Below are 27,465 nucleotides of genomic sequence, written 5' to 3'. Positions count from 1 at the left end.
CACAAAATCTACAAAAACCCTTGGAGACACCTAAAAGTACAGCATGTACACACCCATTTTCTAAAGAAAAAATACACAAGAGACAAAGAGAGCAGACTCCCTTTCAAAATTCATCTGTTTCTTAAACTTATATCTATCATTATTGTAAATGCTATTAATTCAAATGCTGTTAATGCTAAGGCTACAAACATCCGTCTCAAGATAGGCAATACTAAGTGTTATAAACATTTTATTCTTTTCTGAGAAAAAGGCAACCATGACTACTACTCAAGTTATCTAAATGAAAAGTTGTCCATTAAGATTAAATAATATAATATTAAGTGAGTCTTTTAACCTGCTACCTAACTACTGCAAACAAGGACAAATGCTTAAAAATGGGTATGGGTGTGTACATAACCTAACATTCATTTTTCTGAGTATTTTTTTTCCCCTCCACAGTTTGGGACTGTCAGCTTAGTGGACTCCAACCTCAGCAAGACAAATTTGTGGATCTTGCAGTCTCCAGCCTGCTGAATTTGCCCTTTCATTACCATAACCATTTCCCATTCAGAATTAATTGTCAGCTGCCCAATAATGCAAGATGCAAAATCACTTTGCATGAGAAGTACTGCTCAATGGACAGGAGACTGTCCAGCAAGGCAAACCCCACCACAATCCCATAATAAGGTTGGTTGTGTTACACAGTGTCTCAAACATTAAATTTTTCTCAAAATTCTAGGAAGTTTTTCAATTTCTAATGGAAAAAAAGAATTGTGATGAATTCTATGATTTTACAGGTGCTCTTTCTGGATGAAAAGCACCAGCTGACCATGGCAAGCAAAATACCCAAGGTCACATAAGGAAAGCTCAGTAAAATTCAACAAAGAGCTTTGCACTGTCATTTGTGGAAACAACAGATACTGAGGTTGGTGAATGACAAAAAAACTTCAACAGAGACTTCAGACCACAAGCTAAATGAAACTCAAAGCAAAGAGAATCTTCCAAATAAGATAAAATGGAGTAAAATTACTGCCTTAAGAGTACAAGAATGCTTTAACTTGCCCATGCTTATTTTTGTTTCACATAGGAGAACTTGTTTTTAATAAAGTCAGACTTGAACAAGTTGCAGACATTCCTTTCTGGAACAGAAGATAGTCAGCTAGAAGTTAAAGGCAGATAGCCAAACACAAGTGTAAAAATGGATAATCAGCCCATACAATTTAGTGCATGACGTAAAAGAAACATACAGATGATGATTTTGAAGCCTGTGCTGTTAAAGTTTAGAAGGAAAGTGTCACAGAGGGCAAAAAAAATCTGAAAAAAAGAATATTTAGACTACTAGCAACTTGTAAGAGGGAAGTTTGCCAACAATTCAGAGAACTGGATAAGAATTCTATGATGGATATCATCAAATGCAGCACACCAGTCCTCAAAGTATAGACCAAACCAGACCAGCCATAAATACTGTGCAGTCAGACAGATATACTGACCAGTCCAGGCCTCAAGCCTGTCTGGAACTTTTCAAAAAAGAAACCTAGTTGTCTTTCTCCTTAAATTGCCCTCAATGCCTTCATGACAATTTGTAACTAAAGGAGTTAAACAAAAATGGGAGAAATATGTCTGGCACTGAGTAATCAATTGTCTGTGGAGAAGATCTGGAGGGCTAAGTCAAGACAACTGTAGAGCTGGTGTCTTAAACCCTACTTATTTTAACTTTAAAGCAGCCTGAAAAGACCATTCTCCAAAGCCCTCTTGGAGGCTAGGAGCCAACAGAATCATTAGCATAATTTAAAATTTACCCTTAATATCTAACCTTTTTTTTTTCTTTCAACTAATTACTGCTCCAGCAGTATAAACCTTGAAGTACTGAAGATCCGGGAAAGTTCAATACTTTCTATATTTAATGTAAGTAACTTTTTAAGTGGAAAATATAATTCTAGTAATCAAAGACAAGTATGCTAATTCAAAAAACATTCAGTGACAGTGCTTTTCCTAATTAATGCCACTGTACCAGAAAACATGAAATCTTTTCTACTTTGGTCACATTAGAAACAGTGCATGTCTTTGTGCCCTAGTCTGGCATGAATCAAATGGATGAATTGAACCAAATTGTCATTCCTGTGCTTACATGCATGTTTTTTTCTTTAACATTAGAAGTAGTCTTAGAAAGGTACCAGAATAAACTACAGAACCACTTCATACATGTGACAATAGGAGGAATGAAATGGGAGAGCCTGGTTCAAATTTTGTTCCTTCTTCTCAGGATTGTCTCACATCTGTGCCTCACATGGGATTTAATATTTGCCAAGACTCAAGTATACTGAACTTGATGCAATGCAGCATTTACATCCACCGGCTTCAGCAAGATTACTCTAAAATATAAAGTTAAGCAAATATTTAGGTGATTCCTGGAGTGGACTAGTCCTCAACACTTTACAGGGTGCAGTACAACTCAAACTGGTATTCTATTGAAAATTACTAATCACAGAACAAAACCTCAGCACGCCTCAGGTTACATCAAAAATTCATTAAAACGCGATCTGTTCTCGCAGCAGGGAAGGGGGGAAAATGCCATTTTGGCCTTCAGCCCTATAGCATCGGAAGCAGCAACATTTCCAGAGGTACCTGATAATCTGAAGGCATGACAGGCCCGCCTGAGTTAGCGCCTGAAGGCCCTATGCGTGGTTTCTTGTTGGGAGGCACCTGGCTGAGGCCGGAGTCCTGGCTGTGCTGGAGCCCCGCGCCCGCGCCCCCCGCGGCCGCGCCGGCGCCCGCCGCCGTCCCGTTGGTCTGGCTGCTGCTCTGCTGCTGCGGCTGCGGCTGCTGCGGCGCCGCCTGCGCCTGCTGCTGAGGTGCTGCTTGCTGCTGATGCTGATTCTGCTGCTGCTGATTCTGAGGGAAGAAGCCACACAACACGGTCACTTGCTGTGAGCTGGGTTTGTGAGCTTCATGGAGCTGCCAACCCCCTGCCACCGAGGGGGAGGCAGACCCTCATGTGATGGGAAAACACAGCAAGGCTGAGTGCTGGGAGAAGTTCACCCCCAGTACAGATCTGCACACCTGTGGGGTGTCCCACTTGTGATCATTTTGCTTTTTTAATGAAACGAGATGGACTTAAACTGGAAAGACATTTGAGTGCCTCCTACAGCTACCCAGGTGTCCTGGGTTGCAAGATGTGGGTGGGGTTGTATATTCTGTTATCTTCTGTTAATTGTGCAGTTTTTCTTTATCTCTTTCACAACCAATCTTCCCTCTGGGGAGACATCTGCTGTCAATGGGCCATTGAGCCTCACTGATGAAATGACATCATCCCATTGTGTGATGCTCCGCACAGGAGGAGGAGCCAAGCAATCCTACCCGGATAGAATCTGTGGTTTGGAACACCATAGACAGCCTTTTCCACTGGATTCCAAGAGAAGCAGCTTTCTTCTCCACTGGATTCCCAGAGGAAGATCAGGCCCATCTACACTACCACTGAATGTTCAGAGGAAAACTACACCCTTCTACAGGATCACTGTTTCAGCAGAACCACACCTGTCACTGCAAGAGAGCTGCAGCCACCATTTAGTCAGACTGCTACCAACACCATGACCAACAGGGTGTCAGGTCATATTCTAACTCTGTCAGTGTTGGGGTTTTTTTGTTTGTACTACTGCATTTGTACTTTTATTTTTCCTAGTAAAGAACTGTTATTCCTATTCCCATATCTGCCTGAGAGCCTCTTCATTTCAAAAATTTCAATTATAATAATTCAGAGGGAGGGAGTTTACATTTTCCATGTCAAGGAAGGCCCCTGCCTCCATTAGTGGACATTTGTCTTTTTCAAACCAAGACACCAAGTGCTCAAAGAGGATAAAAGGAACCTTTTATAAAGCAGTAATCACCTAATGAAATAAATCAAAGCACCCAGAATTCCACTAGTGCTCAATGGCAGACATGGGGAACCCAGAATAAGTTGTTCTAAGTGGTTCAATGGCCTTGTTCACACAGAATCAAAACCACATTTCAAACTTTCACTTTTCACCTGAAGAAGGCTGACAGCATTACTGCCAGAAAGGTAAGCACATTGAGACCGAAGGAATTTTATCATATCTTCCTGGTTGCAAGGAAATTCCATGGCAAAACCAGAAATCGGTTTCATTACCATTTTCATTTCCCATGCTTTTAAGCACCTTCTAAAGAGTGCTGTACTGGGAAGAGGGCCCAGCACAGTGCACAACATATAGGGTCAGAAAATCTTACTGAAATAGCAGAAAAGTGAAAATAAACCAGAAATTTTGAAGACAAAAGAGGAGGAAACCACTGAAAGAAGAATCTGACAAGGGAAGGAGGAGACTAGCAAAGGAAGAGAAGCCAGATAATTAAGATGACACTGGTTCCTAGAAGGAAAATAAACAGAGAAAAGTGTTACAGAAGGGAAAAAAAGGTTGAGAGGAAAAACGCAAGAACAAAAGATATTGAGAGCTCCTCTGGCTTCAGAAAGCTACAGACTAAAAGGAGTATTTGAGGAAGTGGAGGGAAGGTCAGAAAAGGAACTGAGTGCAACTCTGGTCCTCCATGGTTGCAGTTCTGGGAAAGATGTCACTTGCTCATCATGACAAAAACCTTCAACTGACATGGACTGAAATAAAAAACCTTGCTATCTTTCCCCAAACATACTGTAGGGAACATTCCAGGATAGGTTTGGGGTTTTTTTTCTGTAGAATATCTGCTTATATAATGACCAAAGTTTTAGTATGGCAGCCTTTTAATTAAAACCTTACTTTATTAGTTTCTCAGAAATTATGACAGCCAGTTGCCACCAGCAGAAAATTCTTAATGTCCCCTTCATCTTGAGGCTTTTAGTTACCTCAGATAAATGACATAAAAGATCTGCATCTATGCCATTCATCACAATAGTCTCCCAAGATACATTCCAACAAAATTTGCAGTGATGTGTTCATTTAAGACTATAAAGAAGACTTGCATCTTCAAGGACTTAAGAGATGGCCTGAAATTCCATTTCACATTTAGCAGAACCCATAATGTATCCTCCTGCATGTAGTCTTCAAATCCCACCTCACTCCAATTCTACTTTCTGGCAGATTTAGACCTCAGTAATCTAAAAAGTTAATGAAACTAGCTTGTAAAAAAAAAAAGCTATCAAGAAGCAATTTATTTTTAATACTGGTTTTAGCTTCACTTACGCAAACAAAACACCAATAACTAAGGTATATTTGTGTTACAGTTCTGAAATTTGTGTATTCATAGGAGTGTTTGGATGCAAGTAAGTTAGTTACTATTGGATGTGGCATTCACATTCTCTGAACAGAGAGAGACAATTTTCTCTCTCAGGGTTTTTTCCTGGAGAAGCACAGAGAGAAGAGAAACAATTCTTATCTCTACTTGCTGCTCCTGTTGTTTTGCACATGTGGAATGTTTTGGGAAGATTGTTTACCTGAAGTGATTTGTCAATTGGATTCTGCTGAGGACTGTTTTGTTTCCTTGGCCAATTGGCTCAAAGCTGCATCCTGGCTGTCCCAAGACAGTCACAAGTTTTCTTTAGTATTCTTTAGTATTCTTTGTAGTATAGTTATAGTATAGTATAATGGAATATAATATAGTTTAATAAAGCAATTGTCCAGCCTTCTGAATCAATGGAGTCAGATGCCAATAATTCCCTGAGTCAGGGGTGCCCTGTTTTTGATAATTGTATGAGCTAAAAAACTTCAATTTTTTAATGTGTAAACAGATATTGAAGGGACTCTCACAATTAAAGGCAAGAGCTTGTTGTAGGTCCCAGGTTTTGTGCTTCAGATTTTAGCACAAAATTTAGTTGACTAGCTGGAATTTGCTCTTGTGTGGAACTACTACTGCTACTGCCTGGCTAGAGACTGACCTGCCCTGTCAGTCTCCAGCTGGGGCCTGGCTGCACCACCTAACTGCACAAAAAATGGCTTTTTTGACAAGCAACAACCTCATCCTCAGGTCAGTCTGGTTCATGGCAGTTCCTAAATGACTAAACTCATGAAAGGTCTACACTTAGCAACTCATTGCCATATGTCACCTCTCAGGCATAAATTACCAAAACGAAATTTCAGTCCTACCTAGAAACAAACCTAGCAGAAACTTGCCTAACAGAATTTAAATGATAAAAAAAAAAAATTTCACTTTGTTTTACAAACCCTCATTTTAGTCTTGCTAACTAACAATTAATCATTTTGAAGAATGGATGCTTATGCTAAATGTTATTTAATTCAGATCTAAGTTCCAAATAAACAGAGACAACTTCTCCAGGTTTCCAAATGATTGTACAGATATTTTCAGTTTTAAAAACAAACCAGTAACAAACCAGTCTAAAAAAATAAAACCTTTCATTTACAATAATATCATAAAGCAACAAAACATGGAACAGATTCAACTTTCAGAATAGCCTTTACCTCCACATTTTCTACACTGAGTAATCTACATTTCTACATTCAATGAGTAATGTGGGACTTGTATTACCTAAATGGTTTAAGAAAAAGTTTGATTTGGAGTGCATATAAATACCTGACTGTCCTCAACAATCTCAAAGATCATTTATATATTGGCTGTTTTAAATATAAACATGCCATTGTCATCGCCCCTGCAACATTCCCAGGGAAAAGACAGATATTTCCTTTCAAGTACACTGACTTAAATATAAAAAAGCCAGAGTAATTTTAATTCATAAGCTTTCTTATGTTTTTTGAGGCTGTGAGAGTTGAAGCAAAACTAGTAACTAAATTACAATAAAATTAGTATCATGAATTTAATTTTATTTTTGTTCAGGGGTCTGTTTCCTCCTCTGGAAAAAACCATCTGGACACAAAAATCATGGATACTAACACTTGTTCCCAGTAAAGAAGAATCTGCAATATCAGTTTTGAAAACAAAATACAGGTTTAAACTCAGCTAGTCACGCTACGTAGAAAATTGAAAACAGAATATTCATGTCCTCAAATGGTTTCTCTGAAAGACAACAGCCCTTCTCACATAGTTCTCAGATAACTACAGTTCAAGACTGTTCTCTTCACATTTGGTTAGCTATACATCACTGTTGCTGCCTCACTGTACCCTGTTCCCTGAAAATAACACGCTGTTTCCTACACTGTGGCACCATTGTCCGGCCTTTCCAGCGCTATGGGACAATGGCTGTGGTCACACAGTACAGCTGAGCTACACACACCAAGCAGAGCAGATTATGTTGCAAACACCCCAGAATTTATTATGCACACAAACAAGTTCTCGCTCATGTCTATGAGGCTATGGAAAAGAGAATATTCAGAGCAGATTGTTGCTACCAGAACAGTTCAGAATCCTTATTACTTCTTTGTGTGAGGGCCCTTAGAACACGATCAGGAAACTGCATGCAGATGGATGAAATGTTCTGATGTAGTGCCAGAAGCAGGCTGCCACTATTTATTTGAGACCCCGACAGCCATCTACATTCAAATGGCTGGATGGATGCCAGTCATACAATGAAAATGCCATTCTTTTCATGTGCTCACAACGAATTTTCTTCATGTGATGCTGCAGGAGGCAGCAAGGTCTTCTTGGAACACAGCAGCTGAGAGCAGGCTGCAGCTGACCAACAGCCCATCCAGCTCAATCCCCACAGGTCAGGGCAAACTGTGCTGGTGATACTACCTGAGACACCCCAAGGCATCTGAAACTCTTCAACTGTCTGAGAAGCAGTTTTAATAGAGCTTTGCCTGGGAAACACATTTTTGTTAATTCTTCATGTTTCATTTTTGGTTAACTCTTCATGTTTCATTAGTTTTCATTTGGAACCATGATGCTTTCTTATTGCATACTTGAAAGTAAAAAAGCCCCAACCAAACAAGAAGTTTACTATACCTTATCCCCTTTCTCTTCAGGTTCATCTTCATTGAGGAATTCTCTTTTCGGATATGGAATCTGGCAGCCAGCAAACACACTGAAACACAGTAAACAGTCCACAAATATGTACACATGCCATACATTTACTTAATACTGTGTTAAGAACAAGTGCGTACAACACAACTTCATTTCTTGTATTTGACAAATCTTGTTTCCACAAGTGAGTGGCAGTGTGAGCACCCAAAGTAGGTGTTGATTGTAATGTCAGATCTCTTTGCTGTTGGCACAGGGCTGTCATTTAGAAATCATGGCATGGTTGAACATGTCCAAATGCCAGAACGACCACTTGATCCAGATGGTAAAATGAACAAACACAGTGTCAGAGGTTCCACAACACCAAGTTGGAACATGCATGGCTCACTGAATGAAGGGACTGATCCAAAGAGTATTAGTGTCTTATGAGCCTGCCTTGGCTTACAACAGGCTTCAATATGTTTGCCAATCACACTGCAGAGTTACTTTCCCTAAGCTTCTCAGGTCTTGTTTAGGAAAAAAAGATCACTTTAAAATTCATCTGACCAATGGAATTTGGAACATTCCTTAATGTTTATGGCAGAGAGCTTACCATAATGTTATCCTGTAATCCATGAGGAGCTACAATTCTCCACAGGATAGCATCAGATAAACACTAAGCAGAGAATTACTGGTAGATCTTGACCAGTATCAGTTTCTCTACATTTCTGTGCCAACATTCAGAATACAATCAACATGATGTGGTTTTTAAAAGGGTGTAAACAGTTCTTAAACTTGTTGCAACACAGTGTTTCATTTTTTCAAACAGAAAAAGAAATTTTAAAATGCCAACTAGTATCAACTAGACTCCTTTTTTATTTCAGTGACTGTTCCCTCCTTTTTGGTGTTGCCTGCTAGTTGAGGAGAGAGTGAAAGCAAAGGCAGAAGTCCACCTGCATCAAGTTCATACAGATCATAACACCATGCACCACCATGCTTCTGAAAACTGGGAAGAGAAACTGACAAAGTCTGCCAGCTGGAACTGAGTATGTCATCTGAACTTTTCATGACAACAAAATCTCTTCTCAAGCCTTCTGAACAAGGGATTTGTGGGATTTTAGGCAGTCATTTATCTCTTCACTTTTCTCATACTGTTACCCTGTGAAAAGAGGGCATGGGAATGGGCTGTAGGTGAGAGAACTGTCCCACTCCTAGGGAGAGGCACAGTCAACCAGGCAATGGAGACCAGTGCTCTGTGAGGCTGTGAGAGGCAGAGATTGATTCACTAAATGCTGCAGTAATGTTGTAACTCTGGCTTTGGTAGTGTGTTCAGAATTACAACACTACTGTGGTACTGAGTTATTTTTCATGACCACTCAGTTCTGACACCAGTACATACAGACACTTCTGTACTACACTTGTAGTTTCTACTGAGCATGGCTGAGCTGTTACTTCTTGTGTACATAGGTAGGTATATGTGAATTTTTCAGCTGTCATGTCATTCCAGAGATTAGCATATAGCAGAAAGGAGTCACTCCAGATGTTCACAGAAGAAGGAATACATACTCTGATGTAGGCAGAGGATCCTCTTGAAAGTAGGGGTCCTGCAAAGCCTGCTCTGAGGTAATTCTCTTTGTAGGGTCCATAGTAAGAAGCTTCTGAAGCTGCAAAGCATAACAATAAAAATAGCAAAAAGCTTATCAAACTATCATTTTCAAACTATGACTTGTATGTCTTGGATTGTGGATTACTAAACTATTTCTGACTTGTCCAGACAAGCCTAAGTTAGCATTGCTTGTTCAGTGAAGTTCCCAAGAACTACAGTGCACATCCATCCAAGTACTGTGGTTGTGAAGTACTTCTCACGTAATAAACAGTTAAGTGTAGCAGTATTAATTGCTCAGGCTGAACCACTGCACTAAAGCAATGCTAAATTCAGCTATTACAGGTTGATAAAACATTATTTCTAAATAATAGCTTTTTGTTGTGGTACATGTATAGCTTTTATACTGTTCTACACTGCTGACACAAAAGGAAAAAAAGTGTTAGAATGGACTGAACACGACTGATAGCTTTAGGGAGGGAAACAATAAATCTTCATTTCTTGCACTGGCAACATCCCAGAATCAGAGCACTTCGCTACCCATGCAGCTCCCAAACCCACTCTAATTGGTACGAAAATGAGAAGGAACAGACCCTTCCTAGTAACCTTTCTTCCTTGCTAGGGGGAAAACAAGCACAAATTTATTAGCTAGAATTCTTCTGACCGCAGCAGGCTATGAAAGAGGATTATATTATATTAGTAGTATAAAATAGGAATTATAGACATATCACATCATTTAAAATAGTTACTTATTTATCACATTCTGATAAACTTACAGCAGGAAATTTGGGTGCTCACATTATACAGCATCCTGCTCTCACACAATACTCTTTCAATTCAAGCCAGTAGTGAAAATAAATTTCCTTCTGTAAAGAACATCTCAGCTCAAACTCTCTTTCAGGTCTCCAACAAAAACTGCCTGGATATTCAACAAAAGAATGTGATTTTGGCATGAGTATTTGGGGCTTTTTATTCCAATAAATTAAAAACCTGACATACAATTCTATATTCTATATATAGATGTGACAGTAAACAGCCCCAGTAAAAGCACTCACCCTCCTCAAGAAAGGAAACACAAGGAATTTTTCAGTAGTTGCACTTAACCCTACTTGATAGATTAGGTCTCAAAACTCTCTGTACTTTTGCCATTTCCTTCCCAACACTTACTCATGTACTTTATGGGCCACAAACCTCAAAAGACTCACAGCAAAACAGAGCCATTTGGGCTGTCTCTCCACCCATCAGTTCATTTGGAACTAGCTCCTAAATGAGTTTCTGCTACTTGCCTAGAGATACAACTCAAGTTATTCCTGCATTGTATACACCTGGAGGGTTTGAATGGGCACTTATTTACTGTATTTTTGTGTGGTCAGATAACTCTTAACCTTACATTTTCTGTGCATCTAATGACATGTTAGCCCTCTACATAGTGACCTCACACAGTACAATACAGACAAGAGTTTGGTACTCAGTATCTTTACTTCAAATCACCTTTCCCTACATGATATGTTTTTGTCAGCTAGAGCAGCTTCTGGCTCCATTACAGGTTATACAAATTTCCTAGTTCCTCCACAGTGACTTGTAGAGACAAAAATGCATAATCTGTACAAGGCCACTCCTGGTACCAGACGTCATCATTGACAGAAGAGCACAGGGCATGAACTTCTGCCCCCGGACTCCTTCCCTTATCATTCCTGCTTCAATCCTGAAGATACAATCAGGTAGCCCATTCCAAGTAATACCACACACAATATCACTCCCAGCAAGATAATCTGCCTATTGCTGATGTTACTGTGAACCAACTTTGAGAAACTCTGATTATCTGTAGCTTCTGGGAAAATGAATTTAAAAAAAAGTCTGGAGACAATTTGTTTTTAGGGCAGCAGCTGCTAAGACAACATAGGAAACAAAACCAATGAAGCTAGATTTCACCAAAATCTCATACTTCCCAGCAGGTCTCAAGTTCTTAGGCTCCACTGGCCTGACATGACAGCTATGAATACTATGCTTGTAACTCTTCCAGGACAGCGAGAACAGATGCATCTTCTTGAATGGAAAACATTCTGCCCTTCATGTAGACATTATCATTCAATGTCAATCAGCAGAATGGCATAATATCATTCTCTTTGTCAAGAGTCACTTGCTATCCTGCACTGATCTACTTGATGCCATCTGTTCCCCACGAACCACACTTCCTGCACTCATTAGCACAGTCACAATCAATGACTGCTACAAAGCAAACATCTTCAGAGGTCACCCTGCAAGATGGAGATCATCTCATAAAAATAACTACCTTGGATATGAACAAGGAGTTTTAAGGAGTCTGCTTCACAATATATGTACCTCCAATGTACAGCAATGAGATATCAGGAAGGTATCCCCATACCAGTGGGCATTTTTATTCAGAGCTTTGGGAGACTGACCTATTTGAGATCAGCCTCTGCCTCTGTAGCTGATCATTAACCCACCCTTATCCACTCCTTGAGCTGTGAGAAAAATCTAACAAACCACCTTACTTAGAGAACTAAGTCTTTGTCACGACGTTCAGAAAGAAGGGCAAAGTACAGTTGGTTTTGTTGTTCTTCAGAGATCTGCTTAATATTCCCCCTGGGAAAAGCAGCCAACCCACCCAAGATGATTCTGAACTCAGTGTTCAGCCTTAGAGAATTAGTAAGATGACAGCAAGCAGGTTTTCTGGTGGACTCCACTTTTGGTAGGAAAACATGGAAATTCATGTGCTAACTAATGATGTCTCTAATTGTCATCTCTTCAGTTAGGCTTACCCTCCAGGTGATTCCAATGTGTGCCCAGTAAGTTGAGTTTAAGAAATTTTAATTAATTTTTCTTCAAGCTGCACTGTTCTTATGGAAATTCTTCCCTTCCACCTACTTGGGACCAACCTATTCTGTTTCCACAGCTATTTGTGTCATCATCCAGCAGCAACTAATGAGTCAAAAAGCATATCTTTGCCAGGATGTAGAGAGATGACTGCTATGCTGAATTTGTAACTGAAAACAGACCACTGAAAGTCAAGCTGCACCAAGAGCCTCATTACAGAGCTCCCTGTACACAGCATTAGCAAAGTCACTTTGAACTTCATTCCTAAATTTAAACAGCACTAAGTCATCACAGAGACATCCAGAAATTGTGCTGTATTAGACAGAGCAACCCTGTGTTGGCCTACAATGCATGACTCAACTAGGCAACCAGCAAATATATGTTTAGGGATTTTGTTTGGAATCATCCCCAGAACAGTGGTGGACTACTGTTAGAGGGAAGAAAAAGAAAACCAAATTACTACAGGAAATAAATTTCTCCTTTCCTCTTCCCTTTCTTCACAAAACTCTGTAGATTTTGGGGGCTCTTTAGGTCTCTGAAGCCACAGAGAATCAAGACACATATTAAACTCACTCTCTTATTTGCACAGCAGGCCTAAAGGTAAGGCTGGGTATACAAGTGTCTTGCAGATCTTAACTAGAGAAGATTCTCAGATCTTCAATTCCAGCAGTTTAAGCAATTTGTGTATGAAGAAAACACATTTCAAAAATGGCCAGTTACTGATAAATAGCTTTCTTTAACATTGGTGTTCATTAGAATGAGATAGGAAAACAGACACAGATATTACCCTTAGAAATGCAATTTCATTCCTATCATCACAGCAATTTTCAAGTTGCACCTACCAAAAGAAAAACTTTGCTGTCAGGCTTGACTTTGTGTTTCTCCATGTATTTTATGAGGCTACTATTGGCATATCTGAAAAATAGGTTAAAGAAAAACATGTCTGAAATAATAGTGCATTAAAAACATGGAACTCTAGCAAGTGACCACAGAAACATCTCCCAACCCTCAAGAAGTAAACTGCAAAAAAGAACTGCTATCAGAAGACATGTCAGATATTCATCTAGCAGTTGCACACATAAAGTGTGCTTTTCACCAGCAAGAGTGCTATCAACTGTGTAAAGATTATCTCCATGAAACATGCAACTTTTATGTTATATGGATAAGCTGTTGATAAGGACAATGACAGAGACATGACTTGAAGCTGATACTATATTTTTCCAAAGGAACTCTGCCACAGAAAGCATTCAGCAGCTCATCACAGCTCAACATTTAAGCCATTGTTTCTGGTTAGAACTTGGCAGAGCAGTTAGATTACCATTCTGTCTCCCCAACCTCCAGAAAACCATATAGTCCTTACAGCTCCCAAGCTCAAAACTGCCCTAAATACCTATGACATGTGCCTTGCCTTTAATTCACAGCTCCAGAGGTTATCTACAGCCATTTTCAAAAAAAAAGAAGCTTCATATTTTGTGTAAAGCCAGTGTAATGAATCCATGTCTGAGCTGGAAATAGAATCCAAAACTCCCAAATCTATGTCCTCTACCTTACTTTAAGGAGTCCATGTGACTCCTTACCAGTTCTGATCTATTATCACCACTTGACTAACTTAGCCAAAGCACCAGGAAACAGTGAAAATGGAAAATTCTCAGATCCTGGACAGGCTTTGAATCGCAATCTATGGAACATGTTACCTTCAATAGAAATTTCTGTCCACTACATTGCTGCCCCCACATATCCACTTGTCAAAAATACCAGTGCTTCCCTATTATTCCTCACACAAAATGAACAACATTACCTTTAATATGTAATAGAAATGGGTTAAGGAAGCTCATTTGTCTGTGCCTGCCATAGATTAAATTACACTTATGGCAACCCCTTCTAGAGAAATGAGGAGGCCACTCAGTTCATGTTCTTAACAAGCAGCTGAGGGAGAGAACACCATTCATGTAAACCAGCTAATTCAAACAGGACAGCTGCCACAGAGGTAGAACCCAAATACTTCAAAATCCCCAAGAAGTCAGAGCATAGGAGCTGATCTCTGCCTCCCCCACATTCAATGAACTGTTGTTACATGATCATCACTTACGTTGTTCTTCTAAAATCTTTCTGAAGAGTTGGATATTCTGGCATCTTCCTTATGTCTTCCCAGTCTTTATCTTCAGTAGTGTGGAAAAAAGAGAAATCATTTACAATTCTGAATGTGTTGGTTATGTAATACTCAGGAAGAAATAACTACAGGAGTTGTTTGTCTTTCTGTTTGTTGGCCAGTGCTATTGTTCTTTAATTGCCAGCATTTCCAAATCCATCAAACTGACAGTTTCTTCATACCTATACAAACAACTAGTAATTTCCTTTAGGAAAAAAACAACAAACAACTCACTAGCATTATGCCTGCTGCTTTAATGAAAATAAATTACCTGCAGGGAATCCCATTACACTGAAAATGCGGTCTAGCTGATCGTGATGAAAAGGATTACTTGTTTTGATGTCCTCCTGGCGACAATGAAATATAGGCTCTGAAGTCAATAGTTCAGCAAATATACAGCCAATAGCCCAAATATCTACAAAAGAAGGAGGATAACTAATGAAAATTTGCTGTACTCAATTGTTCTGTTTTTTGTTTCTGCACGATTTCTCAACCTGTATAACCACATTAAGACAAAATGCTTCACATTTAAAAAACAATGAATTAACATAATACATTAAAAAGGGTAAAATCTGGAGATATGCTTTCTATAAACTAAAATTAAACTCTCAAAATCCAATTTGCACCCTGGCAGCCCAGCACTTAAAATATTCCCAGTTATGTCAGAAACCTACACAATATTTGCTTACAACATAGCTTAAAGGGCATTCAGCTGATCAAAGATACATTGCAATAATACTGCTACCACATATTTCAGAACAATTCCAAACAGATAATTGAGAACCAAATAAATACTAAGGAGAAGACTAATGGCTCATATGTTTAACCAAATGGTGCAAGCTGGTTAAAATGAGGGAAAAAAGATCCTAATTTTAATCAAGTGTAGAAAAGTGAGTACAAAACTTGGAAAAAATTAAAATCCTACTTGACAACTGACTCCCACAGCAACAATACTTTAACTGTATCATCTACATCTCATGTACATAAAGAAAACAATAGCATGATATTTGACAGTTGGACTTGATGATCTTAGAGATCTGTTCTACCTTAATGATTCTATATACTGAAAGAAGAAAACGCAAAACTTCTATTTCATAAAACTCTCATTAATATACTTTTTTAGATTAAATCTATTGTGGACCAAAACATTAATTTATGAGAGAATAGTTTTTCAGATTACATGCATGCATTTTAGTTACTGCTCATTACCATCCATCCTAGTGTTCTGTATGACCCAAATATGGATTTACTATGCCTCTTAAAAAGAAAGTGTGAATTTGCCAGTGAGAAGAGGTTTTTTTGTCAAAAAACCAAACCAAAACAAACAACCAAGCAAAAAAAAAAAAAAAAAAAGAAAAAAAAGGATTTAAGGATTTGCTATACTGATAAATATGTGTTTGGGATACTGGGGGATACAACTTTGGAGAAGGTGTTGGGAACAGATTAATAATAAGTATAGTCTGCTGAATAGAAGAGTGTGGAGACTTGTGTAGTAAGTGAAGTTAAATTAGATGAGCCTTTTTTATTTTTTATAATTTAACAGAATAAATGCAAAAGGCAATTTAATTTTAATTTATAAGTCTAAGAGATACAAAATTCTTTAAACAGAGTTTAGTTTACTGGATTAAGACTAAAGAAAACACCAAGAAAAGCCTCTTGGTTGTTGCAATTAATCGGAGACTCCAAACCCCACTTGGTGTCAATGGTGGTGTCTAGCCCATGCTGCCTATGAGACACAGGGTGTCCTTAAGAAACAACTGCTCTCCTTATGTGGGAAACAAAGACATGAGCCATCACACTCTGTTTGCCAAAACTGGTCAGCTCCATTTCCATCCTGTTACAGGTGTGGAGCTTGAGGTGTCCCAATATATAACCCTTTCTTCCAAGCTCCCTTACAGGAAAATCTGATAACATTTCATTCAGGCTTTACAGTTTTGACAGGGTATAACTTGCTCTGTGCATTACATCACATTCTCGAGGTTTTATCTTCCTTTGATTTCCCTATTAGCCTTATCTGCATGAAAACAAGATCTTCAGCTGCTGAGATTTTATCTACTCAGGCAACTAATGCAGCATATTAATCACAATTGCTGCCTGGGCAGTAGGCATAAATTATCTACTCCAGAATGGAAATTACTTATTAATTGAAGAATGAAATCTTCATTTAACAGTATCTCTTCACTCATTTTCATATGATAGCAAATCCTTTTGGAGATGGCTTATCTAGAGGCCAAAAGAATTGCAGCTCTCCTAGTTTTCATGGCTTTCTACAGTGCTCACTGTCCATCACATTGTGAGGGAGAGGCTGGGCCATTGCTCATTATGACATTTTTAACTGCTCTATCCAGACTGATCTTTTCCTTTTAATGAAAAAAAGGTAAAATCTAGTAATCTAGTATTCTCCCTGGCAGCAAAACAGAACTAGGAAATCTCCCTGATGTGACACAGCAAACTTCAAAACAGTTTTTCCTTCATCACCCGCACCGTGTGAGAGAAGAGCCACTATAGAGTGTATAGAGAGTGCATTTTAAACCCTCTGAGAATTCAGAAAGACAAACATTGTACCAACTGGATGTTACATCTGTAAAAACACTGGAAACTCCCAAGATGGTTATAATTTTCTGTGGGATAGCATTACTGGGCAAGTCAAACATGAGACTACTTTAACTCTGACCAATTGTTATATTCTCTAGCAGTTCATATGGCGGGGTTCAACCCTTTATGTTTCCTCCTCTTCTTAATCTCTGAAGAATTAATATAAAGTAACCCAAAAGATTTGGTGCAGAAAACCTGAAGCTTTAATTTATGCAAGAAAATATTAAATATATGGAAAAGGCCTTGCAGCCATGCAGCTCAAGCAGGTCAGGGTCTTCTCTTCATGAACCTTTTATGTAACCTGATCGAGAACACATCCTTGGCATATATGATACCATTCACAGTTAATGATTTTCTGCCAAGATTAGCTAGTCCTTTTGTTTGTTTCTTCTAAAAAACATTAATAATTTGCAATAATAATGTACCACATGTGGCACTTTTCCTAGCAGGAATGCTTCAATAATTCTGCTAAGTTTAAACACTTCATAGATACAAGCAATCTTAATAGGTATTTATATCCTACATTGTTCACAGTAGTCAACCAAACACATGACTTAGGTCTAACTATGGGAAAAAAGTCCTTGCCTAGTGCCATCCAAGGTTTTCCATTTATGACCCTTAAAAATTAATGATTATTACATCTACTTCAAATATATTCCAAGTAGCACCTACTACTCCTCAGTAGTGGACACTGACAGAGCAAACCTTAAAGTACACAAGTAATATTTTTCAAGTACAGTATTTTATTATTCTAATGCACATCATCTGTCTCTAGCACTAAAGGAACTTCTTATAATGTTATATTAAAAAATTAATTATAAATAAAACTTTTTTTAAAAAGCAAGCACCAATATAAGTGTCAAAAATTATCCAACAATTAATTCTCTCCTCTCCCCTCTACTAGTGATCAAGATGGTGAGTAGCCTCACTGCTCCTGAGCCAAAGCTAAAACTACTGTAGGTGTCCATTTGTAAGGTCCCAGACCCACTGAAAACTGGGACACAAAAGTCCTACAGAATTGTACTGGGTACTAACTGTTTTCTCATCTTGGGAGAAAATGTTTTCCCATCCTGATGTCTTGGGGGAATGCTAATAAGTTTACCAGAGTAACACAACCATTCCTGTAAAGATGGTTCTGTTTCCTACAGTCTCTTCCACTGTCATCAGGCTTCAGGACTGATCCATGGTAACAGGCTTTTACTGTCTGCTGGGCTGTGTTGTTTTGCTCATGTTCTCCTCCATCCCCAAGACTTACAAACTCCTCACTTTCCTCAAGTTTACACTGGACCCCAGTGCAAACCAATTTTGTTCTCTGGCTCTGGAAAGAGGGGTAGGAGTGACTCTTAACCACACAACTTCCTCAGGTTCCATTCAAACCTGTTGTCCACTGAAATATCCTTCACTATGACAATACCTCTCAATTACCATATAATTTTGTGAAAAGAAATAAACCGCAGCCTTTAATGGATGGACACTTGTGATTGGTTAACAGACTTTTTATATAAATGCCTGTGTGCACAGATTATTAAAATATTTGTATGGCTGTCTATGTCCCAGTTTTAAAATCTGGGACTCTGATAGCTTTATAGGTCAGCTGAGAAAATCCTGCATGTCCTGCTCTACTTTAGCACTGTAGCCAAGAAGCAAGAACAAAGGGATGCTGTTTCAATGATAGGGCTGATCAAGCAGACAAATGCTCGTGTATTCTTTCATTTCTATGGAACAATAATCTCATTTCTGTATTTGTTCCAGTATCTTGGAAACATTCTTTGAGAATAGGATGACCACTTAAAACAATAAGACAATTTATTAAGCAATAGCCTTGACTCATAAAAGGAAACATCTTCTCCCATACATATTAAGCAACACTTTTCAGTGAACACAGGACAGAATCCAAGATTAAATACATCATAATTCTTAACTATAACCAAGAAAAGAAATAAATGGTCTCTTAGTCTCATAGAATTTTAATAAAATTCTCTTTTAAAAAAGCAAGTAAAGACTTGGAAAACATCTATTTAGGTGCAATCAATCAGAGGAATTCATCATTAGGTAGGTTTAGCATAATAGCATCAGTACTCAACCAAAGTGCTTTTTTCCTGTTGTTGTTTTGAACGTTTTGAACACAAAGTCTACTCTTGGACACAAGTGAATGCTGGTAAAGGCAGTGAAGAGCAGAAGGACAGACAGCAGAACACAGCTTCCCTGCACCTGCCAAGGGCTAATGCAACAACCAGGCTCCCCAAGAGCTAGTTAGCAAGACCTTATCCCAAACAGGGCTTTTCAGGCCACCTGTAAGAGCCACAGCATTTACTTAAGATCCTCCAAAACTTTCCATTCAAGGCAAGGATATCAAACACACCAACGGACTGGAAACCTAAAATGAGGCTGTACAGGCAAACGTGTCTAAGTTTTTCAAATAGCCATCAATTGGTCTAATGAAAAGATAAAACCTCTTATTAAAAAAAAACCTCCATCTCATGCTGAGCACAACAGCACATTCTGGACTTACCTGGAACCTTTATACACAAGAGTCTAGGAGCACAGAGATAGTATAGAAAAATAGTTTATTAATTTTTATGCTGGTTTAGCAGTAGAAATTAGATTTAAGAAAATAATACACCCTTAAACAGGTCTGGTAAGGCGTACAGAACATGCCTGTTACATATGTTCTGTTATCATACATATACACAAGGGAAAGACCTTCCCATTCATACATTAAGGTCCCAATTTTGATGTGCTTCATTTAAACTTTAGTCAGCAAAACAGAAGGTTGAGGAAGTAGTTATTAGCTTTTTACATTTGACACCTTCTATGAAGAACTGAAAATGGGGTCAAACATTTTCATGTGACAGGCTTTTCAAGGGGAAGCAAAAATGTGCCAGTGGGTTAAGGGTCAGAAATTTGCTTTCACTCATTGATGTTAGGAAATGTTGACCAATTTTTAACAAACAGCATCTCTACAGACCCTGACTGAAGAAAAACTTACACTGTAAAGCCACAAAGATGACTGTGCTGCAGACAGAAGCAACACCTCCCACTAATCCGAGGGATGCTCACAGCCAGCCAACCATGTATCTAAGAACAATGTTTTATTTCAAAAGTGTACCATCTGTGCCATGATGTAATGTCAAGATAATTCAAAACTTTAAACTGCAAAACCATACTAACTTGAATTAATAATGAAATGCACCATCCTTACTTTTCTTTTTACCTCTATGCCTCCATCCTAGCATTTTAAACTAAGCTGCCTTCTCATGTTTGCACTAACAATTTAATTAATCTCAATTAATACAAAAAAAAAATTTTAAGCATCTTGACTGAAATTCTGAGTTCACTTAAATCAACTGTTATTTTCTGCAGTGCTTTAATGGGCCAGGCTTCCAACATTCTCTCTTAACAAAAGTATTCAAGGTTATCAAAATACCTTATTTTCCCATTTAAATTTCTACTCCTCAGTATATCATTAAATGAAGATCCTGGATTATATGATTTCAGACTTCCACTATGCATTAGATACATTATCTAGCTTGGAACATTATACTAAAATTACTGTGCTAAGCTTGACAACACAGGAACAATAGATTTAATACAGGGAGTGGCAACAAATCCAGAGGCCCTAAATAGTCCTTTCACGGAGCAAAAATATGATTTCAAACAGCGAAATCCTGTAAAAGAACTTAATCTTTAGTTTACAGAATTTCATATCCTATAATTTGGAAATTTCGGGTTTATGGTTCTATATGAAACCTTGTATTTAAAATCTGTAGATTCCTGAAGACAGGAATCATCAAGGCTGAAATCTTACCAACAACTGTAACTCCAGAGCCTAAGAATTTGACTTCTGCCACCATCAGTACCTTGAGAACGAAACCCCAACATCATATTGCTTTTGCAAGGATTTTCAGTGACTGTCTTCTCAAAGACTCCTCTCTCCCCAAGCCATGAATCCTCTACACCACATTGTCACCAGCAATTCTTTAACTCCTCACTCGTGTCTCCAAGACTACTGCTGCATAAACAGATGGGCCACTACATTAGCTAAGAGTAGAGCAGCTAACTTCCCCAGGAGCACAGAGGGATGGCTGCATGAATGCAGAATAGAGTGACAGTTCCATCTTCTTTCTCCTCTCAGTTCCTCCAGAACCTGTGGTTGCTCCAGCCTCAGGTGGTGCCATTTCAGGGCAAGGAATTGGGTCAGTGGGACAAGCCCTTAGTACTGGCATGGAAAGGGTGTTACAGTCTTGCTTTTTTCTTAATCCTAAATCTTTAGATGGTTGGAGATGGCAGAGGAACATTATGACAACTCCATCACCTCCAAGATTTAGTAAAGAACATACTGCTGCTTTTGTTGCAGCAATAGCCATGCTTATACCTCCAAGGGTACAAGAGGTACCCTGGCAAGCTTCATGGAAACAAGGGAAAAAAGAAAAATGGCCTTTCACTGACAACTCTTCAAAAGCCTGAGGAATGTCATGGATGACAAAAGGCAGCTTTGTAGCTTCAGGGCTACTTCCCACTGCCAAGTATCAAACTGCAGCAAGTAAAGGAAGTATGAAAACTTATTGCAAAGGCCATGAATCTCTCTTATATTGCAAAGTATTAGGCAGGTCCAATACAGAAACTTTTAATATTTCCTCCTATAATGATGACAGAATAAAGAATAGGCAAGATTAGCCACTGTTAGGTAAAATAGTATTTACAAAAAATTTCAGGAAATATTCACAGCTCTTTTTCACATTATTTCATAAAATAATGTGAAAAAATTACTGACAATAACAAATAAGAAAGCAGTACATATTCTTTGAAAGGCAAATATACTTTCTTCTAATTAAATGGAAAATATTTTAATAAACCAGCTTTTTTGTAGACAGTGGAACTCTTTGCAGGTAACTCCATGCTAACTAAAGAGGAACAGTGAGTTTGTTATCTGTTGTGTGCTCTCACTTGGCTTGTGTCTTTAACTATTACAACTTTTTAATAGATCTAATGTGTCAGCACCTTCAGAGCTAACATAAGGTGAGCAAAATCGCTGCTATCTGGTAGATTGAGTTGTAACAAGGAACATCTCTGAAGAATACTTTATTGGACTATTTCAATTCACAAGCCATGACAGTCTTTTCTAGAAGTTATCAAAGCTTTTGATGCCTACTTTATTTAAGTTAATGGAGAGGAATGTGCATGAAGAAACCTTGCCTCCCAGACAGTACCATTGGAGAAGCTTCTTTGTCCTTCCAAACAGAGTGTTTTACTTTACAATATCTTAACATGTCTGTTACTAAGGTTTTCAGCCTTACAACTATTTCTAGTAAGGCACTGACAATAACTCCAAAGCATAACAAGCAACTAATTTGGATAATACATGAAACAAACTGGTGTGAAGAGCTATTCTGCTGTCAATCCCAGTTATTGACAAGAAGTCAACGTGTGAAGGGATCACACCTGTCCTGAAAACCAGTCATTCTACTCCATCAGTGCTGTAATGTTGAAAGTTTCAGTTGATATTGCTGAAGTAATTATGCTTGATGATCAAACTGAAGGATCAGCTAAAACAACTCCTCTGCACCAGAAGCATGCATCTTGTTAGGATAGCAGGCATTTGGTTGTCAGCCAAAATCAACTTTTAGAAGCCAGCTTTTCAGATTTGGTAGCAAAAAGTGCACATTAAAAGCTACTCGTTACTGCATAGAATAGTGAAGGTAACATGTCTGTGAAACCAACTTGCATGAGAAAAACTGTCTTCCTTCCCTAAGTAATCTTTCTTTAAAAAAAAAAAAACTATTTTTTTTTTTAACTGAGTTCATGGCATATGTTGCTCAGGAAGATTAGAGAATCAACATGCAGCTGCAAAGCTCATCTGTCTGGTAAAGGGCAAAGTCAGTGAGATCCTAGGGAAGAAAAAGCTTACCCATGTGAGTCCCCAAGCCTATTAACAGTTTGGAAGAACACAAAGCTGATACTTGGAGGGAAACACAGTTAGAAGGAAAAAAGACCTAGAACTAAAACTATGACCAGTATGGGGGATTTTTGGCCCACAAATAATTGATGATTCTTGATGTACATGGGACTAAGTGTAGACAGATTTTTAAAGGCACCTCTTGATCAAAAGGGGGGTTTTAACTCAAACTTCTAGAGGACTAAAGCTATTGCTATAGAGGATATTCTGCCTTCTGAGTATTTTTATATTATTTTTCCTGCTCTAAAATAGGCCATATACAGTTAAGTTACAGTAATCATCATGCAGCAGCAAATCTGTCAAAATACTAAACAAAATGGCAAAAGCATCCAGTATGTCCCTTCATAAGTGTTGAAAGGGGAGAGAGTCATAAGAATAGAAAAAGTAGTGGGTGACCACATGTGGAAGTTTACAAGTTAATTTATCAAGGAATCCAAATCAGGACAATTAGAAGACTGTAGTTGTGTTGAAGATTTAGTGGTTTTGTTTTCCTTTTCTTTCATTTTTGTTTTTAAATGTCCAGAATGTGTAAATTTCTCAAGTTAATTGCAGATGCTAAGTGACATCTCAGGTTCTCAGACAAATAATCCATTCATTGAGTTAACAAAAACAATTTACAGCATACTTGTACTGGAGTTCCCTATTATCCTTAACTGACTTTATCTTCAGGACAATATAATACCATGAAGTAGTGTCCTCATTTTATAGATAATGAAACAACACTAGGGATGGAATAAATTAAATGTGGCCAACTGCATACAACACTTGGGACTGAATCAGTATTTAAAGCCAAGTCTTTTGAGACCCAGCTTACTGTCCTAAGAAATGAAACAGCCTGGCTCACATTACAGTACATGCATTGGTCTTACACCAGCAGAGACAGGTCAGAGCCACAGCACCGCTCTCATTCTTTTCACTGTTAAACTACTACACACCTCTCAGGCTCTTCAGAGTTGACAATGACCACCAACTAATTTCCAGACTTAACATATAACATATTTGAGAAGCAAGATTAATAGAGGAGTAAGAAGAAGGAAGAACTAAAGCACCAAACAGTTAATGTGTTAAAGTGTGCAACAATCCTGCAGACAGTATTCCTTGAGTTGCTGTCAGCATCCCAAGCTTCCCAAAATACTAATATAGCTTTAAAATGTTCTATTAGGTGATCTAATAATCCTTTATATAACTTCATATTTCTTGGATTATTGTACTAGAAAATGCTGTCTATTTTTTAATAAAAGAAGAAACTTTTAGATTATTTTAGACATATTTTGTTATTTTAGAGAGCAAGAAGTAAAAACAGCAGTAAATCATCCAGTACCTGCAATAACTAGATAAGAGAGCAACAATTAATCCTTGGTATTGAAATATTTTGCCTCTCAGAAAAAGCATAACAACTTTGATAATCAAAATTAAGAAAGTTTACCACATGCCAAAACAAGTTTACCGCAAAACATCATCTGAATCCAATTACCCCTCATGCTGTATAACAGTTCCCAGGGCATGAACAAGGGTTCCTTCTTGGTGCAGCCCGAGATTTTTTTTTTCAGTGCGCATAAATGAATATTTTCTAAACCTCTCTAATTTACTTCATTTTTCTAGTTTTTCCACAACCCCCTCCTCAAATCTCTCACAAACAAGAATGTGGATTCCTATGCAGTAATCAAATACTGACTGACTGTGGATTTGTTCTTCTTAATATTTCTCATTGATGCTTAAAAGCAGTCCCCTGCTCCTGTGGCTCCACAGACGACAGGTGGGAATCTCCCCTTTCCTTTTTTCTGAAGAGTTTTCAGTCTTCAGGCTGATCCCACCTGTAATTTCTGGCTTACCAGCTTTTCCAGATAGGTCCTATTTTTTTTTTCCTTCCAACCCTCCCAGAACATGAGACCAAAAGAGCTTCAGGCATCAGTCCAAGATTTCCAGAGGCCCCACAGGCTGGCCAGCATGCCAACAATCTGTGCATGCACAGTGGGGACATATGATGCACTCAGAATGTGTGGGACTCACTGCATAGGCAATATGGAATACATATGCACATATTTCCATCCTAAATCCTACATAATACACCCCAGATATTTCCCTCTCTTTTATTCCTGCATGAGGTCAAATGATATTGTTGAAACTCTGACAGATCCCAGCATACATTATAAATTCATTCCTTCTGATACACCAAATATTTTCCTGTGACATTTGCTTCCAAAGGCATTTTGGTATCTGATTATACCTTTCACATATTTCCAGCTTCCATAACTGCACAGTACTCTGGAAATAGAATGAGGTGACCCTGCACTACGCAGGATTTGAATTACAGTTTCTCTACACCTAAGTCTCATCTGGGCTGGTAAAGGCAGTTATCACAGGGTCATTACTGACATTTCTGATGGCCTATAATTTAGACAAGGGCAAAAAGGTACCTAAGAAATGGGGATTTCTCAGGTTTCCAGGTTTATTTTTTCACTATAAACAAGCTCATTCTTTTTTTTTTTTTTTGGTTCAGGACAGTGTTTTAGCCTTGCTTAATGGGTGGCTGAATGATCACTTTAAAGAATTCTTTTGTCAACAAAATCCAAACCATCTAAAATACTATAAGTCATCTGATGATATTTATCAAACATGCTATTGCTTTAACTAAGGCAAGTGGTAAAGAGAGGCAAGATAACAGGCTTGTTTGATAGCACTGATAACTAAACAAGCTGCAGCTTGATAAAAACAAGTCATAATTATGTTATTACCTTGATATGCTACAAGATGCCCCAGAATGAATCATATTGGAGACTGCCACATGTTTTCCTAAAAACTTATGATGAAAGAGTTCTTACTATTTGCTTTACCTACTAAAATATTCTTTTCTAATCTGATGTTCCCAGAGTGAAAAAATTCACTCTGATTAATGTCTCCTTTCAAGCTCAAAGTCAGCTTAACTTTTCCTTCATTTTACCACAGTCATTTCCTTTAGTTTCCTTAAAATTAAACTGCAGAAGTCTTTGCCCAAACATGAAAGGAGCACTATATCTTGCCACTTACTTGAACCTTGTTTTTTAAGTATTTTGAGTATTTTAAAGTATTTTCTGTTGTGCTGGACTTTCTAGTTGTTCAGTAATTTTATTAAAGTTTCCATGTTCGCAAGGAATTACATTTTTGCAGCTACTTGGTTTCACCTGAAGCTTGTTCAAGTTACTTTTGTTTGCAGGTTTTACATTTTTGCTAAAGTATGAAGACCTGATGAACACAGAGAAACATATTCTGGTTTTGAATTTTGATGCAGAAAATGCAGGAAACCTTCACAGGTTATAGTGAATTTAGTACAAATTCATATTGCAGTAATGGAATAAAGAATGAACTTTGGCTTCTACAACACCATTTTCCCCATTTGCATTCATCTGGTAAGTTACTTGTAACTATGGTACCAGGTATTACATGTGTAATATTACTTATTAATACTAATTTTAATACATTTTCTTTTAATATTTCAATACACTTACTTTTTAATATTAATATTGCTTTTATTAACAAGTAGGGCTTACATTACAAACATTCACAATACAGGAAATGAAATATTTCTCTCCATGAAACCCTAAAATGGGCTTTTTATTATCCTTTTAACACGCAGAAAGCAAAAGCTTTTTCTGTTGTTCAACAACAGTATTTCCCTGATTCCTATATCTCTTTAAAAGATGACATTATATATAGGATGATCAACTATCTGTTTTGCAAGGAAATAAATTAAAAGTAGAACATTTAATTAGTAGGAAGAGACAAACTAAATACAGGACAAATATCACTGACAAGTCACCTCCCAAAAAATAAAAATATGCTTATATATGGTTTTGTGTAACATATAGCACTTTCTAAACAGATTTATTTAATTTTCCCTCCAAGTTAAAGTATTTACTTTAATTTTCCCTCAAAGTTAAACCCATAAAATGTAACTAAGATCAGGTCCAGAAATCAAAGACAAAAATCCTGAAGAAGTCAAAAGTCAAATTCCAATTTCAGTCTTTGATCTTGTATGAGAATTACTTACATGCAAACAAGCACACCTAAAGACTTTATTACAAGAATAAAACCAAACTGGACACTACAGTAGACAGCACCCAGGCTATTTCGAATACACTGCTAATAATTAAATATATGTGAAACCAAAATAAGGAAGAGAGTATTACATGTAGAATACAAAAAATACATTTAAAATAAAGTAAAATCAAGACAAAGTCAGTAAAAACCTAAGCAAACATCTGAATCACTTTTGGACAATGTTGCAGAAGAGAACTGATGACAATGATTTCCTAGTAAATTCAAACAAAAATATTTCTCACTATGACAAAATTGAAAGAGAAAATTCTACTTCCAGCCTTATCTTATTTGTATTTATTAATCAATAAAAGTTATGTATTAGACATGGGAGAATAGCTATGGAAAACAAGTAGCTATACTAAATAATCTTTTTTTTCCCATAATTTGCTATGTCTAATCACCTTCCTTCTAAAT

General features: G+C 37.8%; 1 protein-coding gene across 2 annotated transcripts in view; it reads right to left on the bottom strand.

Moving 5' to 3' along the window:
- CDK19 (cyclin dependent kinase 19) overlaps window positions 1-27,465 on the bottom strand; it is a 122,454-nt gene that overhangs the window by 4,423 nt on the left and 90,566 nt on the right. For both annotated transcript variants that reach the window (XM_074537955.1, XM_074537954.1), the window contains exons 7-12: window positions 14,695-14,838; window positions 14,364-14,433; window positions 13,117-13,189; window positions 9,400-9,497; window positions 7,840-7,918; window positions 2,605-2,871 (exon numbers count right to left, since the gene is read on the bottom strand). In XM_074537955.1, the coding sequence (XP_074394056.1) occupies window positions 2,605-2,871; window positions 7,840-7,918; window positions 9,400-9,497; window positions 13,117-13,189; window positions 14,364-14,433; window positions 14,695-14,838 (731 nt within the window). The remainder of the gene's footprint in view (window positions 1-2,604; window positions 2,872-7,839; window positions 7,919-9,399; window positions 9,498-13,116; window positions 13,190-14,363; window positions 14,434-14,694; window positions 14,839-27,465) is intronic.

The sequence above is a fragment of the Zonotrichia albicollis genome, chromosome 3, assembly GCF_047830755.1.
Source record: "Zonotrichia albicollis isolate bZonAlb1 chromosome 3, bZonAlb1.hap1, whole genome shotgun sequence".
Lineage (NCBI taxonomy): Eukaryota > Metazoa > Chordata > Aves > Passeriformes > Passerellidae > Zonotrichia > Zonotrichia albicollis.
Note: the sequence above shows the minus strand (reverse complement) of the source record. Positions and strands in the feature narration are given on the sequence as shown.